General features: G+C 42.8%; 1 protein-coding gene across 2 annotated transcripts in view; it reads left to right on the top strand.

Annotated features, from left to right (window-relative positions):
• ADGRA1 (adhesion G protein-coupled receptor A1) overlaps nucleotides 1–15,962 on the top strand; it is a 593,458-nt gene that overhangs the window by 309,078 nt on the left and 268,418 nt on the right. The window contains exons 8-9 of one of the 2 annotated variants that reach the window (XM_014607805.3): nucleotides 4,648–4,812; nucleotides 15,342–15,540. In XM_014607805.3, the coding sequence (XP_014463291.2) occupies nucleotides 4,648–4,812; nucleotides 15,342–15,540 (364 nt within the window). Of the gene's footprint in view, nucleotides 1–4,647; nucleotides 4,813–15,341; nucleotides 15,541–15,962 lie in introns of those variants that run through there. The other variant, XM_019484192.1, reaches the window with a different exon arrangement.

Here is a 15,962-nt window from a genome sequence, read left to right as displayed (position 1 = left end):
TAATTGAGAAGTTCCTGTTAGGGGAATTTGATGTAAGGAAACTTCTCAATTGATTAACTATTTTGATTCACATGAAAATACTAATCACTCAGTGAACAGAGACATGTAGCTGGCTGTGTTAGTCTGATGTCAGGCAGAAGGCAGGGTAAAATTACACCTTATAGGCCACTGTTGTTCAACCTGTCTGGCCTCATTGGCCACATGCGTGGCTCAGGGCCAGTCTACAGTCTGAATCCTGTGTGTGGGTCCATCTGTGGGCCAGATCAATTGTGAGATCTGTCACTGCTAGTCCTTGGCAATAAAACCAGTTTCATTCAATATGAAAATGAAATTTGTGGTCCCTACCTGAAGATCAGAGCAACAAGTGTATATGAGAAACTGGTATTTTTTTAAGTTATAGATGTAGGTAGTCTTGAGTCATCACACAATGTCACCAAACTGTATAACTGCATCTACTAAAAGCTATTTACCACAAGTTACTGGCTATCTAATTTCTTGAGGGTTAAAACAATGGTCCTGTAATGACTGGATTGAGAGAGTCATTCTCCACTGTATAAAGGAAAATTAAAAAGTAATATAAATTGTCAAGTAAATAATCTCCTGGAGATTATTATGGTCCACTTCAATATACATGAGCACATTAATCTAATTAGTTTATATATAGGTTTTCATTTATATCATTTTAAACTAGTTTATCTATCTATCTATCTATCTATCTATCTATCTATCTATCTAGTTGACCTTTTCAAGGAGATGGTTTTAAATTCATATAGCATGATTCAAATTGAAAAAGGTTGGTACATTTTTTTTACTGCATATTGCCTTTAAAAATTTGCTTCTGACAGAAAAAGGTTGAGTGCCTCCAGCCACAAGACTCTAAGGTTTTGCTTTCACTACCTGATATATAGTTCTGAAATCTGTTAAATAACAATGAAACTATGATTTTTTTTTTTTTGTGCACCTTTCCTATATTTTGCCTGTAAATCATTTCTTCCAGGATAACTTCTAACATTACAAGCTATTGGGCAGATTCAGCTACTAGAATTTTTGTAAAATAGCCATATATTTCAGGGAAATGTTACTTTATTTGGTCTCCCAAGGCTTTTCAAACTCTGGAACTTATTTCCAAAATATACATTGGACTGAGGTGCAAACAAAGGAAAATTAAGTCTTGAATCACTGACACATTTAAAGTGTAAAATATTTGCTTCTTAAAATGTATCGGTTATAATCCTTTTCATCTGTTAGATGTATCCAATTGTACTGATGGGCCAAGTCCAGATAAGCATGGACATTTGCTTCCCCAGGGACAAGTAGCAGTGGCACACTTTCCCTAGTCTAGGGAATGCCCATGCTAGGTGCGCTCTGGTATATGGCAGGTTACCCCAGGTCAGGTAGAGCAGCCTGGGACCAGCACCGAGCTGGTTCCAACAGCCTTACCTGGGGTTCTGGGCACCTCCTAGGGCTGAGCCAATGGCAGGAAGCCTGGCTGGGAGCTGAAGCATGGCTCTGGCCAGCCAGGCTCTGGTTTTGAGTGGTGCATGTTGCCACCACTTATGCCACCATGCTTTTTTTTGGCATGGGTTTTTCTGACCACAGGATCTCCCAGAGTCAGAAAATCCCTTCCCACTTCTCCTCCCCATGCTGCAAGGTAACAGGGTGGGAAACATCTGCATATGTGGGATGTGGCACCATAGACAGGTCTGCAGCGCCACATACTGCATGTCCACGCTCATCTGGATGCAGCCATTGAGTCCATTGGATCCTACTGAAGCCCTGTGAACTTTTATGAGGCCAGGATTACACCTATTAGATGAAGGGAACCCAGATCTACTGGTTGAAATATTTGGGAAATAATAACAATGGAAGTTTTAGGAAAATGAAAATATTTATAACTGTAACACATACATAAAATGTACAAGCATTTTGTGCTGCAAAGTGTTCTAGTTTATGTTGCTGAAAATATTTTTAGTTTGAGTATGACCAGATTTAATATGTGTTTCCTCTGCTGTCTGTTTCTTAGTTTGGAAAGAAGTAGGAGATACTGCACATAGGCAGATACCTGTGGCCTTTGTTAGGCGTATAGTCTAGGGATACCCCCTGCCGTTTGCTGTAAACAAAAGCTAGTTTCAGTCACATTTAGAGAGGGGGAAATCAGACCCCTAGCTTCAATGACTAAATTGAGCAGTGGTCTTAAATTAACTGGTTGAGAGAGAGGCTGGGGGCAGGGGAAGCCCCGATTGGAAACGCTTGGGTGATGTCACACCAGATATATAGGAACTTCTCAACTGAAGCCTAGCCTCTTTTTCTTGGAGCTGCTGAAGACTGGACAGCTGAAGGCCAGCTGAAAAGAACTGTTCCCCATGAAGAAGTCTCCCCCACTCTCCACTGGAGAAGTGAGTTGGAGCTGTGTGAAGGGAAAGCCTCAGGTACGGGGAGAGGAAGTCTCTTTCAGGGCTTGAGACCTCTGTTCCCTCCCTCTTCTTTCCCTTTTTGTTTTCCTAGGTTTTGAGTGAGGGTATTAATCCATGGAGCACACTGACCAGGGTTAGATCCTGGAAGCTTGCTGGCAGTTTTGGCCAGGATTAGACGCCTGACAAGTTTGGGCCAATCGTGAGTCCTTGAGCAGGATCATTTATTAATTATCTGACCAGGGTTGGATCCTGGCAGGTTCTTTTTATTGCAGATTTGGGCTAGGATCAATATCTTGGCACACTTTGTGCCAGGGCTGAGAGCTAAGAACCTGATATGCTTTAGTTGCTGTTGCAACTTCTTTTGTCTTAGCCTTACTATGTGATTGAATCCCAGTTGTATGTCTTGATGGCAGTTTTGGCCAGAATTAAAGGCCTGGCAGATTTTAGCCAGGCCTAAGATCTTGAGTGGGATAATACCATGGGAATATTAATCCCTGGAGGAATGGACTCCTAGCAATTATTGGCCAAGATAGGCCTAGCCCCCTTAGTTGTTTTGAAATTGTTGCATCTCAGCTTATCTGTGTATCTGAAACCAGCTGTATGTTCAGGCTCAGAGTGAGTAGGTCTAGGTCATTTTTTTGTTGCTGTTGCAATTTCTTTTGTCTCAACCTAGTCCAAGCCCAGGGCAAATAGGCCTGGTTTCTTCCTTTTATTGTTTTACAGCTGTTGTATCTCAGCCTTGTTGTGTACCTGAGCCCTACTGTACGTTCAGCTGCAGGCCAAAATAGGCCTTGGTTCCCTTGAGTTCTTTTACAGTTTTCTATTCCAGCAGAGCTGGGGCTTGGAACTAGGAATTTTGGGGGTGTGGTATGCTAACTAAAGCCACAAATCACCCCCTCAAAACCAGCATGTAGAAGTGGAGATTGGCATCTTACAGCTTTGAATGGAGCAACAAAGTGCCCCTTGCACTGCAGAAGGACCTGTGCTCTCTAGCTACTCCCTGAGGTGCATCAAATCCCAAGGAGCATCACATAAAACAAGGGTGGGCCCCCCAATCCAGCCTATTGCTCAAGGGTAGGTATAGGGGTGCAGGCCCTGGAACTACCCTTTGGAGAGCCCCCAAATGACAGACTGCCTGGGTATGAATGAAGCCTCCCTAAGACGCTGCAACATATAGACTATGCTGTGTAATTAGTAGTAGTTTAAATTGGATTTCTTGTTTTCCTTTGTTTGCTGTAATAAATCTGTCCTTTTGTGTCTATACTCCTTGTGAAGAAGAGGGTTTGTTTACGCAGGACACTCCAGCCAAATTCCCAGATATCTGAGAAGGGCCTCAAGCCACAGTGATCACTCAAGTGATTCCAGATATCTGCGTAGGCGCTCAAACTACAGTGAAAACTCATTGGGTACCCTGAAATTTGAACTCAGCCCTTGTTGCTGTGAACTAGTGCCTGGCAGAAGGGTTACATAACATAATTTCATCCCTTCTTACCTACCTCCTTGAATGTTTGGCATAAAGACCCACTGTGATAGCATGGTTTGGTCCTGTATAATGTTTTGGTTATAAGGGAGAGTGGTAGCAATTTCAATGTTTACCCTGCCCAATGCTTTGAGTATTAACACCTATAATTTCATATTTAGTGGGGAGAAACCCCTTAGGTGATACCATTTTTAGTTTGTTTCTTAAACCTGCATTCAGATTAGTTTGATATGTACAGTATTAGAAAATCACCATTTACCTCCTCGTACTTGCATTCCTAAGTAAAATTATGGCAGCCCTGCAAAACCACAGACAATCCACAAGACCCTGGCACATGTAGCCAAAGCATCTGCAGATACTGAACCATAAATGCCAATGAATTGGCAAAGCCCCTTAAGGAGTGAGAAATCCTGTATAAATTAAGGCTCCCTTGGCAACATTAAAACTTGTATTTTCTAACTTTCAAATGCTTGACTTAGCAACCAGAATAACATCCATTAACAGTTTTTATATGCAACTTGGAATGACCTGTACAACTATCCACAGCATAGCTAGAAGAGCTGGTCTAAATTCAGGCTAGTGAAATCTTCATAGCACCGTATCGTCTATTTTGTCTGTATAGTAACATACTCTAAAAAATATTTTTATTTTCAGAGGAAATCAGTAAAGGTAACTTCATTTTTTTTTTAAGAAACAGATGTCTAACTCTGCATTGGTTAGTGGTCAATAAAGTATATATTATTTTTTTTACAGTGAGCTTATCCTGTCCAGCATTGACATTGATGCAACTGGGGACTGGGAGTGTCTTGTCAACAATTCCTATGGAACCAGTAGGAAGCAAGTAGAAATTGTGGTACTAGAAACAGCTGCACCGTACTGCCCTGCAGAAAGAGTAATTAACAATAAAGGAGATTTCAGGTATGATTTTTTGTAAGTTTAAAATAACCAACAGTGCAGAGGGAAAAGATTTGTCTTCTATAAAGAGTATCTGTAAAATTACATATTGCACGCTACAGTAGGTTCTTATCCATTGTCTCCAACAACATTTTTATTAGTAAAGTAAGGAATTGCAGACTTGATGAAGGTGGATAGACAACTGGTTGGATCATCATGCACAATAGACATATACAAGTCCATGGGGCTGGATGGCATACACCTAGGGGTGATGAGGAAGGGATGTAATGGGGCAAAAAAAAAACCCTTGGGTGAACAGGGAACTCCAGGAGAGTCTGGGGGCAAAGAAAGAGATGTATAGGCAATGGAAGCAGGGAGCAGCCACCAAGGAGGAATATATCTCCCTGGTGCACTATTGCAGGGAATCAGTTAGACAGGCCAAGGCAGGGCTTGAGCTCAGGCTGTCTTCAACAGTCAAGGACAATAAAAAGTCCTCCTTCAGGTATATAGTGGGCAAAAAGAAAGCTCAGAGCAACATGGGGCCCCTGCAGGACAAATCAGGACAGTTGGTGGTTGATGCGGGGAAAAAAGCAGAGCTCTTCAATGAGTTCTTTGCTTCAGTATTTCTATGCACCGACCAAGCCAATTCCCCCACCTCAATCATTGATGGATGTCCACATGGCACCAGTCCACCTACGGTTATTTCTGAAATAGTTAAGGAGCTCCTGGAGGAGCTGGATGGGTACAAGTCAGCAGGCCTGGATAACCTCCATCCACGGCTGCTGAAAGAATTGGCCAGTGTTATACCTGAGCCGCTGGCACAGCTGTTCAAGCACTCGTGGTGCTCTGGCCAGGTCCCTGAGGACTGGAGAAGGGCCAATGTGGTGCCCATTTTCAAGAAAGGGAGAAGGGATGAGCCGGGTAACTTTAGACCAGTCAGGCTTACCTCTATTCCTGGGAAAATGCTAGAGAAAATAATCAAAGAACACATTTGTGAAGGCCCAGCAGGGGAAACGATGCTGAGGGGAAACCAGCATGGGTTTGTCACAGGTAGATCCTGCCTGACAAACCTTGTAGTCTTCTATGACCAGGTAATACACTGCCTGGATGTGGGAGCCAAGGCTGATGTCATCTTCCTGGACTTTAGGAAGGCCTTCGACACAGTTTCGCACCCTATCCTCATTGGGAAGCTAGCAGACTGTGGAGTGGACACCTACACGGTCAGGTGGGTGGCCAACTGGCTTAGGGACTGCACCCAGAGAGTGGTGGTGGATGGTTCCCTCTCGGCCTGGAGGGAGGTGGGCAGTGGGGTCCCGCAGGGTTTGGTCCTCAGACTGATATTATTCAATAACTTCACCAGCGATTTGGACGAGGGCATGGAGAGCACCCTCTCCAAGTTCACTGATGATACCAAGTTATGGGGCAAAGTTAGTACACTGGAGGGCAGGGAGCAGATGCAGGCTGACCTGAACAGGTTGGATCAATGGGCAGAGAGAAATAGGATGCAATTTAATAAAGATAAATGTAAGGTACTCCACCTGGGAAGGAGGAACCCCCAGCACAGCTATAGGTTGGGGAGTGTCCTTCTCAGTAGTTCGGAGGTAGAGAGGGATCTTAGAGTCATAATTCACTCCAAGATGAACATGAGCCGGCAGTGTAACGAGGCCATCAACAAGGCCAATCACACCTTGTCATGCATTAGCAGGTGCATGACTAATAGAACAAAGGAGATGATGCTCCCCCTCTATGCGGCACTGGTCAGGCTGAAGTTGGAGTACTGTGTCCAGTTTTGGGTGCCGCACTTCAAGAGGGATGTGGGGAATCTGGAGAGGGTCCAGAGGAGGGCCACTCACTTGATTAGTGGCCTTCGTGATAGACCCTACGGGGCGAGGTTCAGAGAGCTGAATCTCTTCAGCCTTCACAAGAGACGGCTGAGGGGAGATGTTGTGGCTGCCTATAAATTTATTAGGGGAGGTCAACAGTTGAATAGGGGAAGCGCTGTTTACTAAGGCGCCCCAGCGAATGACTAGGAATAATGGGTGTAAACTAGTTGAGAGTGGATTTAGGTTAGATATTAGGAAGAAATTTTTCACAGTAAGGGTGGCCAGGATCTGGAATGGGCTTCCAAGAGAGGTGGTGCTATCACCTAGCTTGATGGTCTTCAAGAGGAGGCTAGATAGTCACCTGGCTGGGGTCATCTGACCTCGGTCCTCTTTCCTGCCAGGGGCAGGGAGTTGGACATGATGATCCATTGTGTTCCCTTCCGATTCTACAATTTATGAATCTTTGAATCTATGAGGGAGTTGGCTGATTGCAGAGCCACTGGCCATCATCTTTGAAAACTCATGGCAACTGGGAGAGGCCCTGGATGACTGTAAAAAGGCAGACATAGTGCCCATATTTAAGAAAAGGAAAAAGGAGGATCTAGGGAACTACAGACTGGTCAGCCTCACCTTAGTCCCTTGAAAAATCACAGAGCAGATCCTGAAGGAATCCATTTCTAAGCACTTGGAGGAGAAGAAGGTGATTATGAATAGTCAGCATGGATTCACCAAGGGCAAGTCATGCCTGACCAACCTGATTGCATTCTATGATGAGATGACTGGTTCTATGGACACATGGGAGACCAGTGGATTTGGTATATCTTGATTTTAGCAACTGTCCACAGGCGAGCTAAGGAAGTATGGACTGGGTGAGTGGACTGTAAGGTGGATAGAAAAATGGCTGGATCATCAGGCTTAGAGGGTATTAATCAATGGCTTGATGTCTGGTTGGCAGCTGGTATCAAGTGGAGTGTCCCAGGGGTCAGTTCTAGGGCCAGTTTTGTTTAATATCTTTGAATGACCTGGAAAATGGCCTAGAGTGCACTCTTAGAAAGTTTGAATATGACAGCAAGCTGGGTGGAGTAGTAGATATGCTGGAAGGTAGGGCTAGGATTCAGAATAACCTAGATAAATTGAAGGATTCAGTCAAAAGAATTCTCATAAGGTTCCACAAGAACAAGTGCAAAGTCCTGCACTTAGGATGAAACAGTCCCATGCACCAGTACAGGCTGGAGGCTGACTGTCTGGGCAGCAGCTCTGCAGAAAAGGACCTGGGGGTTACAGTGGACAATAAGCTGAATATGAGCCAACAGTGTGCCCTTGTTGCCAAGAAGGCTAATGGCATATTGGGCTGCATTGGTAGGAATGTTGCCAGTAGGTCAAGGGAAGTGATTCTTCCCCTCTATTCAGCACTAGTGAGGCTACATCTGGAGTACTGTGTTCAGTTTTGAGCCCCCCACTACAAAAAGGATGTGAATAAACTGGAAATGGAGATGGTGAGGGGGCTGGGGCACATGACTTATGAGGAAAAGCCGAGGGAAATGGGCTTACTTAGTCTAGAGAAGAGATGAAGGGGATCTAATAGCAGCCTTCAACTACCAGAAGGGTGGTTCCAAAGAGGATGGAACTATACTGTTCTCAGTGGTGGCAGATGACAGAACAAGGAGCAACGGTCTCTAGTTGCAGAAAGAGGTTTTTAGATTAGATACTAGGAAGAACTCTCTCACTAGGAGGGTAGTAAAACACTAGAACAGGTTACCCAGAGAGGTCATAGACTATTCATCTTGGAGGTTTTTAAGACCCGGCTAGACAATGCCTTGGCTGGGATGATCTAGCTGGGGCTGGTCCTGCTTTGAGCAGAGGGTTGGACTAGATGACCTCCTGAGGTCCCTTCCAACCCTAATTTTCTATGATTCTAATTAGTAGTCATTAATGGCTTAAAGTTTGTGTAGGAGAAAGTATTGAGTCACATTCCCCATGGGGCTGGCCTGGGCTTGATACTGTTTATTATCTTTCTTAGTGATTTGGAGGATGGGATTAAGTGCACACTTCACAATTTTGCAGATGGCACTAAATTGGGTAGGGTTGCAGACACTCTGGAATATAGGGCTAGGATCCAGAATGACTTGGATAAACTGAAGAATTGATCTGAAATCAATCTAATGAAATTCAACAAGAGCAAGTACAAAGTCCTGCACTTAGAACAGAACAATATTGTGCATGGGCAGCTGGTGCCTCCTGAGTCTGGAAAGGCACCAGATCGCCAGTGGGGAGGGGGGGAAAGGGGGTTCCCCATGGCTGATTGCCGACCGGGGGTGGAGGGGGGAGGTTCCCCAGCAGCTGAGCACTGAGAGCGGGACCACCAGCAGCGAAACCAAATACAGAATGGGGAAGAACCATCTATATATTTTTTTTTTTTTACAGTGAACTGTAAAAAAAGTGAACTGTATTGGTTGAAATACTGCAGAAAGGATCTGGGGGGTCAAAAGGGATCATAATCTGAAAGTGAGCCAATACTGTGCTCTAGTTTGCCAAAAAAAAAGACAATAAGATACTAGGCTGCATACATCACTTGCAAATCAAGAGATGTGATTCGCCTATTATTTTTTACACTGGTGAGGCCTCACTTGAAGTACTGGGTCCATTTCTGGGCCTCTCACTACAAAGAAAACAAACCAACAAAAAAACAGTTCAGACAATCATTAAAAAAAAAGTACAGACAACCGGTGACATAGTTTTTGTATGCAAGTGATACAATTTAGAAGGAGTCTAGTGGAGCACAACAAAAATGATTAAAAACTTGGGAAACATGAATTATGAGGACAGGCTGAAAATATTAGGATTATTTAGTTTAGAGAAGAGGAGACTGAGGGGGAATTTAATAACAATCTTCAAACAGCTAACGGGCAATTAAAAAGAGGATGCAGTGTTGAAATGTGTAAAGAAAACATGAGGAAAGTAGGTTTTTTTAATGGGATTTTGGAGCAGAAGCGGGAACCAGAACCATGACTAGCTAAGTTTCTGACGGCCAACACCAGGTTTTCCAAGGACTTTGAGTGCTTCATGGAATGTGGAATAGAAACTTCTTCGTCAACACTTTCATGATAGTGTGGGTTCCCAGCTTGAGTCATGAATGATTTCCAGTTCGTATTCCTTTTTGGCTAATTAAAAAAGTGGGTGCCAGATTATTTCTTTTGTAATGCCGATTGTAGTACAAAGTGGTTGATAAGCTCTGCACTAAACCATTAGAAGATATAGAATTTTTCCCATACTATTTTGATGAAGCCAAAGCAGTTTCGCTTAGGTGATATTGACAGAAATAAATTGAATAGAAATAGAATATAGTTCTTTTGAAAAAACAACATTGGAAAAACTAAAAATATAAAATGAAAACTGTTCAGATAATTGATGGGTTGAATTTTTTTTAGTGAACAGTGTCTGAGTTCTCCAAAAAATTGCATCTAAAACATTTAAAGAAACAGTTGGACTTCTAACCATTGTTCTCTTTTGTTTTGGTTTTTAATAAATATTCACCTAAAATTGTATTTTGAAAGATAAAATATATTTGTTGTCTAACTGATCTTTCTTCCTAAAATTTCATATGAATTCCCTGGTCTATATAATAACAATGATCAAATATAATTTTGGATTTATCTCCAGTTTTATAACAATATTATTTTTTATTAAAGATTTAAACCTTAAAATGGACAGTCCCTGAAATCCACTAAGATCTTTACTATTGATATTGTGTTTTAAGTATAAGGCAGGAGAGATGTTATATTGCTGAGTATAAAACCACAAGATAAACTATTATTACCTGAAAGTAAGACCATTGTGTTCTGTAATAATCCTACCGAGAGAGCAAGAAAGAATATTGTTGCTGGATACATTGTAAAATGAGTTTAGGCTTAATTAATTAATTAAAGTAAAAACAGGGGTGAGGGAGAGTAAGAAGGGTTGAAATATGCTATCCTTTCCTATTGTTGTGAAGTGCTAGAACTTTCCAAACAAGTTTCTAGCTTAAATAAATCTCTTCACCTTTATCCTTAAGCTGTGAGCATGAGTTATTTTTCACAGGTCCTTGCCTTCAATTCTAACTTGTAATATGTCTGGGGTAAACCTCCCAAAAGAGGGAAGTTGTCTAGCCTCTTTGCACACTTCTACAAAAATACGGTTGTTTCACCTCAGATTTCCAGGAATATATTAAAATAATTTGAAGAAATATGGCTAAATCCCTTGCTTTCCTTTCAATCATTTCAGCTAGAGTTTGTTTGTCTAGTACTGCAAAAAACTGCCAATGCATTCTACCTAGAACTAGTGAACTTGGGTGCTTTATAATTAATCACTTTAACAGATATAATATAAACTTGAACCAAGTGCTACATAATACAGCTTTCAAATGACAGTTATGAAGCCCATCACACTATTGCCAGTAAATGTCATTCCTTCTTTATAAATTGAAGATATATAAATTCCTACAGAGTGATCAAACTAACACCAAGGACATTTTGTGATTTTATATAAATCAAAAGAACGGGAAGGCACATTTCTCTGTATTGATCATCTTTCAGAAAGTCCACCCAAATTTATTTTTGAAACATATATCAAAAGCATGCTGAGTCTATGGATTCTTTTGGTATTTGAAGGGAATGAATTTAAGATTATAGAGAACTTCTTTGGAGCAAACTTAACTTTAACACATGAAGCTTGTTTCAGAGGCTTCTCCTCAGAGATGTAGCTAACACACCAGCAATTTTTAATGGAAAGACCTTTGAGGTTTTGATATCATAGCAAATATGTAGGTAGAAAGGTATCAGTCACAAAAGCAAAACTAAAAAGAGCAGTTCCTTTATTGGGAAGAGAGGCATGAAACTCTGCGGAAGCATGGCTCTTTCAGTTGACAGTCCCAGGTGGTATTTATAATTGAAAGTTGTGATAAAAATTATGCATTGTAAGTAAGAGTAAACTGACTCTATGTACTGAAAGACATGAGATTCTGTATTTTTTTTCACTCATTCTGAGTGACAAGCTGATTCTTAAATGCTAAAGATAAAATTATGATGTTCTATCTTTCTTGATCATAAAAAGAGATAATGCCAGCACTGCATACATTAGGTGTGCTGTACTTGCTGAATAGCCTTAGGGGAAAAACAGGTGGGTGAAGGGGAAAAAAATGAGGTGTCCCTCTGTATATAAAAGTTCTGTATATGTATTCTGAGGTGCACTATGAATAGGAGGAAGGCCTGTCATAAGCCTCTGGGTAAAGGCGCAGAAGGGAGAACAGCAGGGGAGGGTGCCATTGTGGGTGTCTGCTACAGGTCAGCAAACCAGGAGGAAGAGGTGGATGAGGCCTCCTTTAAACAACTGACAGAAACTTCCAGGTCGTAGAATTTGGTTCTCATGGAAGACTAATTATTGAGACCTCTACCTGGAGGGAAACACAGCAGAGCACAAAAAGTCTAGCAAATTCCTGTTGTGGGGATAACTTTTTGATACAGATGGTAGACAAGTCAACTTAGGTAGAAGCTCTTCTTCACTTGTTGCTCACAAACAGAGAGGAAGTGGTTGAGATGTGAAGGTGAAAGGTAACTTGGGTAACAACAGCCACAAAATGATGGAGACGGATCCTTAGGGGAGGAAGCAGGAGAGCAGCAGAATAAAGACACTGTAATGTATTATAAGATGAAAGTACCGTAAGGTAGATACATAATTGGTTGGAACATTGGGCTCAACAAGTAGTCATCAGTGGTTCAGTGTCTAGTTGGGAGGTTCCCCAATGGTCTGTCCTGGATCCGGTTGTAACAGGCACTGGGCACACTTGTTACTTTAAGAAAGGAGAAAGCTCGGAAAGACATTGAGTCAGTAGGCAGGGAAGCATCTGCTCAGAAAAGGCTGGGACTTAACTGAGAGATAAGCCCAGGGCCAGAGCTGAGGCAGGCAGTTTCACCCTGGCTGCTGACATGGTAGGAGCTCATAAGCAACCAGCAGACAGAGGGAGACTCTACTCCCAGGGGTTAAGAGAAGGCATCCTTAGAGCTCAGGTGTTATCTGGTGGTTTAGGGATTGAGACAAGGGTCAGTGGTGGTTTCAATTGGCCTGGGAGTGGGAACAGGATCTCAGGGGTTGGGCACAAAGGCTGAGAAGCAGAGCCAGAGAGCCTGAGGCAAGCCTGAGGCACTGGGATGGCCAGGGGAGCCAAGTATAGTTAAGGAGCAAAGAACAGTTAAAGAGACTGAGGTCTGAGGCATTGTGTGCCCAGGTAACAGATTTAATGGATGTGACATAGGGGTACCTGGGGTATGGGGATGCCCCTAGGGAGGGACACTTACCAGATGGGACATAGAGCATGATGGGTAGTATCTGCAAGGTATGGGTATGGTGTGGTGTAAGTGGTGGTTGGAGCCACGTAATAAGCTCTTAGGCTAGGGACAGACATTAAAAAAGCCTGAGCATGCGTTGATTCAATCTTTGCATGTTAGTGTAACCTGCCTAGGCTGAATCAGTTTGTAATTGCACAGAGATCCCCTCCAGCCTGAAAAAATGCAGGCACATGCCTGCAGTGGCTGAGGCTAGAAGCTGGAAGGGTGCTAGAACAGCCCTCCCTTCCTTTCCACAGTCTTGAGCTGAGGTGGGGGGAGGGGGGCATGGCCAGGCCCAGGAGGACACTCTGATTAGGAAGGTGTCCTCCCTTCACTGAGCCTGCAGAGGCTTACACAGCATTTATCACCCCAGCAGCAAAACAAAAGGCTCTCTCATTAGTTCAAGCTGTCTTTAAACAACTTGTTTCTAAGAAAGAAATGGAGGGATGTTACCAGCTGACCCATTGATTAGCTCCAAAGATCCCTAAACCACTGTCCTTTGTCCCATCTCCCACAGCATGGACCATAGCCAGCATGTGGTATGCTAGCTAATGCTGAAAGGTGTCTATATAAGGCAGAGGGGAAGGGAGACCCCTGCTTAGCAGGGCGTGGTGAGAGGAGGGGGGAAGCAGGGGGAAGCCAGGCAGACACCGGCAGTCTCTGCCACAGCTCTAGCCAGGGAGCAGAGGGGAGGAGTCAGCTCTGCTGTGGAGCAGAGAGCCCCTCCCATCCCAAAGAGCATGCCAGGATGCTGGGGGAGTCTGGTTTAACTTAAATCAGAAAGGGGTCTGGGACAGACATTGCATAAACTGGTTTGACCCAAATCATTAAAGTCTGATACTACATTCAGCCAGGTTTATCTCAAACCATTTTCAGCCATTTTTAAACAGGTTTATGTGCACTGAACTTCCGTTCTGTTACAGGTTTAAAGCAGTGTCTGATCACTTAAACTGGTTTATGTGCAATGTCTATCCTTAGCCTTAAGTTGCTGAGTAGTGACACCTGAACAGCAGCATGGGATCATGGATCTGTGGGGCAGCGTCCCTTTCCAAGGATGTAGTAACAATAGGTCTTTAATAATTTGGATGGGATTGAGCGCACGCTTAGTAAATTGGCAGATGAAACCAAGTAGGGTGCAGTTACAGACACTCTGGAGGGCAGGACTAGGATACATAATGACTTGAATAGATTTGAAAAATGGTCCACAATCAATTGCATGAGATTCAACAAGGACAAGTGCAAAGTCCTGCACTTGGAATGGAAGAATTGACTAGACAGCAGTACTGCAGAGAAGAACCTGGGGTCATAGTAGACTGTAAACTGAATATGAGCCAAGAGTGTGCTCTTCTTACAAAAAATAAATAAAAAAAATAAAAAGCCAACAGCATATTGGCTTGTATTAGGGAATGTTACTTGCAAATCAAGAGAAATAATTTCTTTTCTCTATATAGCACGGGTGAGATCTCACCTGGAATATTGTGTCCAGTTGTGAGTCCCACACTTCAAGAAGGATGGGGAATTGCACTTGTTTGGAGGAAGGGAATTCTTTGAAATACTGTTCCCTTTTAATTAGTGCTAAATTTTAAAACAACAGCCTGCTTTGTAGCCACTATTGTGAAAATGGCAATAATTTTATACCCAAAACAATATTCCTGAGAGCTCTGTGGTTCTGAACAATGCATTGACCATGAGTCTCTTTCAACCTAATGGAATAATGTTGACTGCTCTATAAGCCCTCTTTCAGAGATTACTTGACAGAAGAGCAGAATTCAACTGTAAATTTATATTGGCTCACATATTAAACTTTGGGGGCAAATCCCACTGTCCCCTTTCTCCCTGTGATCAACATCTTTCTTACTTTTGGGACTAAACCTCCTCAGGAGTCACTTCCATGTACTTAAGGGAGACAGAACAACTTGTAACAGAACCTTTACTCTCCCGTACTGTGGTTTTGGGCCAAAATTACAGTGAGAATGGTTCTTCCCTTCTGAAGCATTTGCCTCTTGGTTTTTAAAAAGAGATGTTGAATTTTAAAATTGCATGATGGCTTTAAGCTTTGCTTTACAAGTCTTTGTAGATGTATGAAGGGGAAATATTTCATCTATATATATTTTTAACAACCAAATACCTTATTAGAGCAAATCAGTTGCCAGTTCTCACTACTGCCAGATTGTGGGTCAGTGTATTTCTGGCAGTAAGAAAACAATGTAACTTACCACAAAGCACAAAAGCAGAAAGCTGTTTTTAGAAAATAAACCATTTAAAATAATTATTTACTACTTACATGTTCTGCCATATTGTTGCCACATTGTAAATTGGTTCTAAATAAGGCATGTCATGTTGAAATTGCTTATTATTATCTTCCTCATAGATGGCCTAAAACTTTGGCTGGGATAACAGCTTACCATCCATGTTTCCAGTATTCGTTTAGTTCCATTTCCTTACGTAATGGAGCAGAAGAGCCAAAGGCGTGGCGTAAGTGTAACCGGACTGGACGCTGGGCAGAACAAAACTATTCTGAATGTCCTTATTCACAAGAAGTAACACAAGTCCTTCATGCTTTTAGTGAGGTAACACTGCAGAGTCTGTTTATTGAATGTACTGTATGTATAGGTATGTAACTACATGGGGAGAGGGAGCAGAAAGGAAGAGCGGGGTCACCAGGGGAGCAAGACTGTTTTGGCATATGGGTGACTTCTGCAGCAGCCAATATCAGCAGGAACCCAAACCTCTATGCCTGAAATGTCTAAGCCGCTAAAGATGGCTGCAGGGCAGGGGAATCCAAACAGCTGTAGGTAAGATCTGGAGGCTACTGAGCAGGCTGCTGGGATGCTCTGTGTTTTGAGACCAGCTTTGGTCAGGGACATGTGAGGCTGAGACCTATGAACCCAGGGTCTAGGCAATGGACCTGGGGTGAGGGGGCATAGCCAGATCAAAAGGGCCAAAGCTGGGAAGGCTGAAGCCCAGGTAAGGGTTTTAGGGGCTTGAGAGG

Source organism: Alligator mississippiensis, chromosome 6, assembly GCF_030867095.1.
Source record: "Alligator mississippiensis isolate rAllMis1 chromosome 6, rAllMis1, whole genome shotgun sequence".
NCBI lineage: Eukaryota > Metazoa > Chordata > Crocodylia > Alligatoridae > Alligator > Alligator mississippiensis.
Note: the sequence above shows the minus strand (reverse complement) of the source record. Positions and strands in the feature narration are given on the sequence as shown.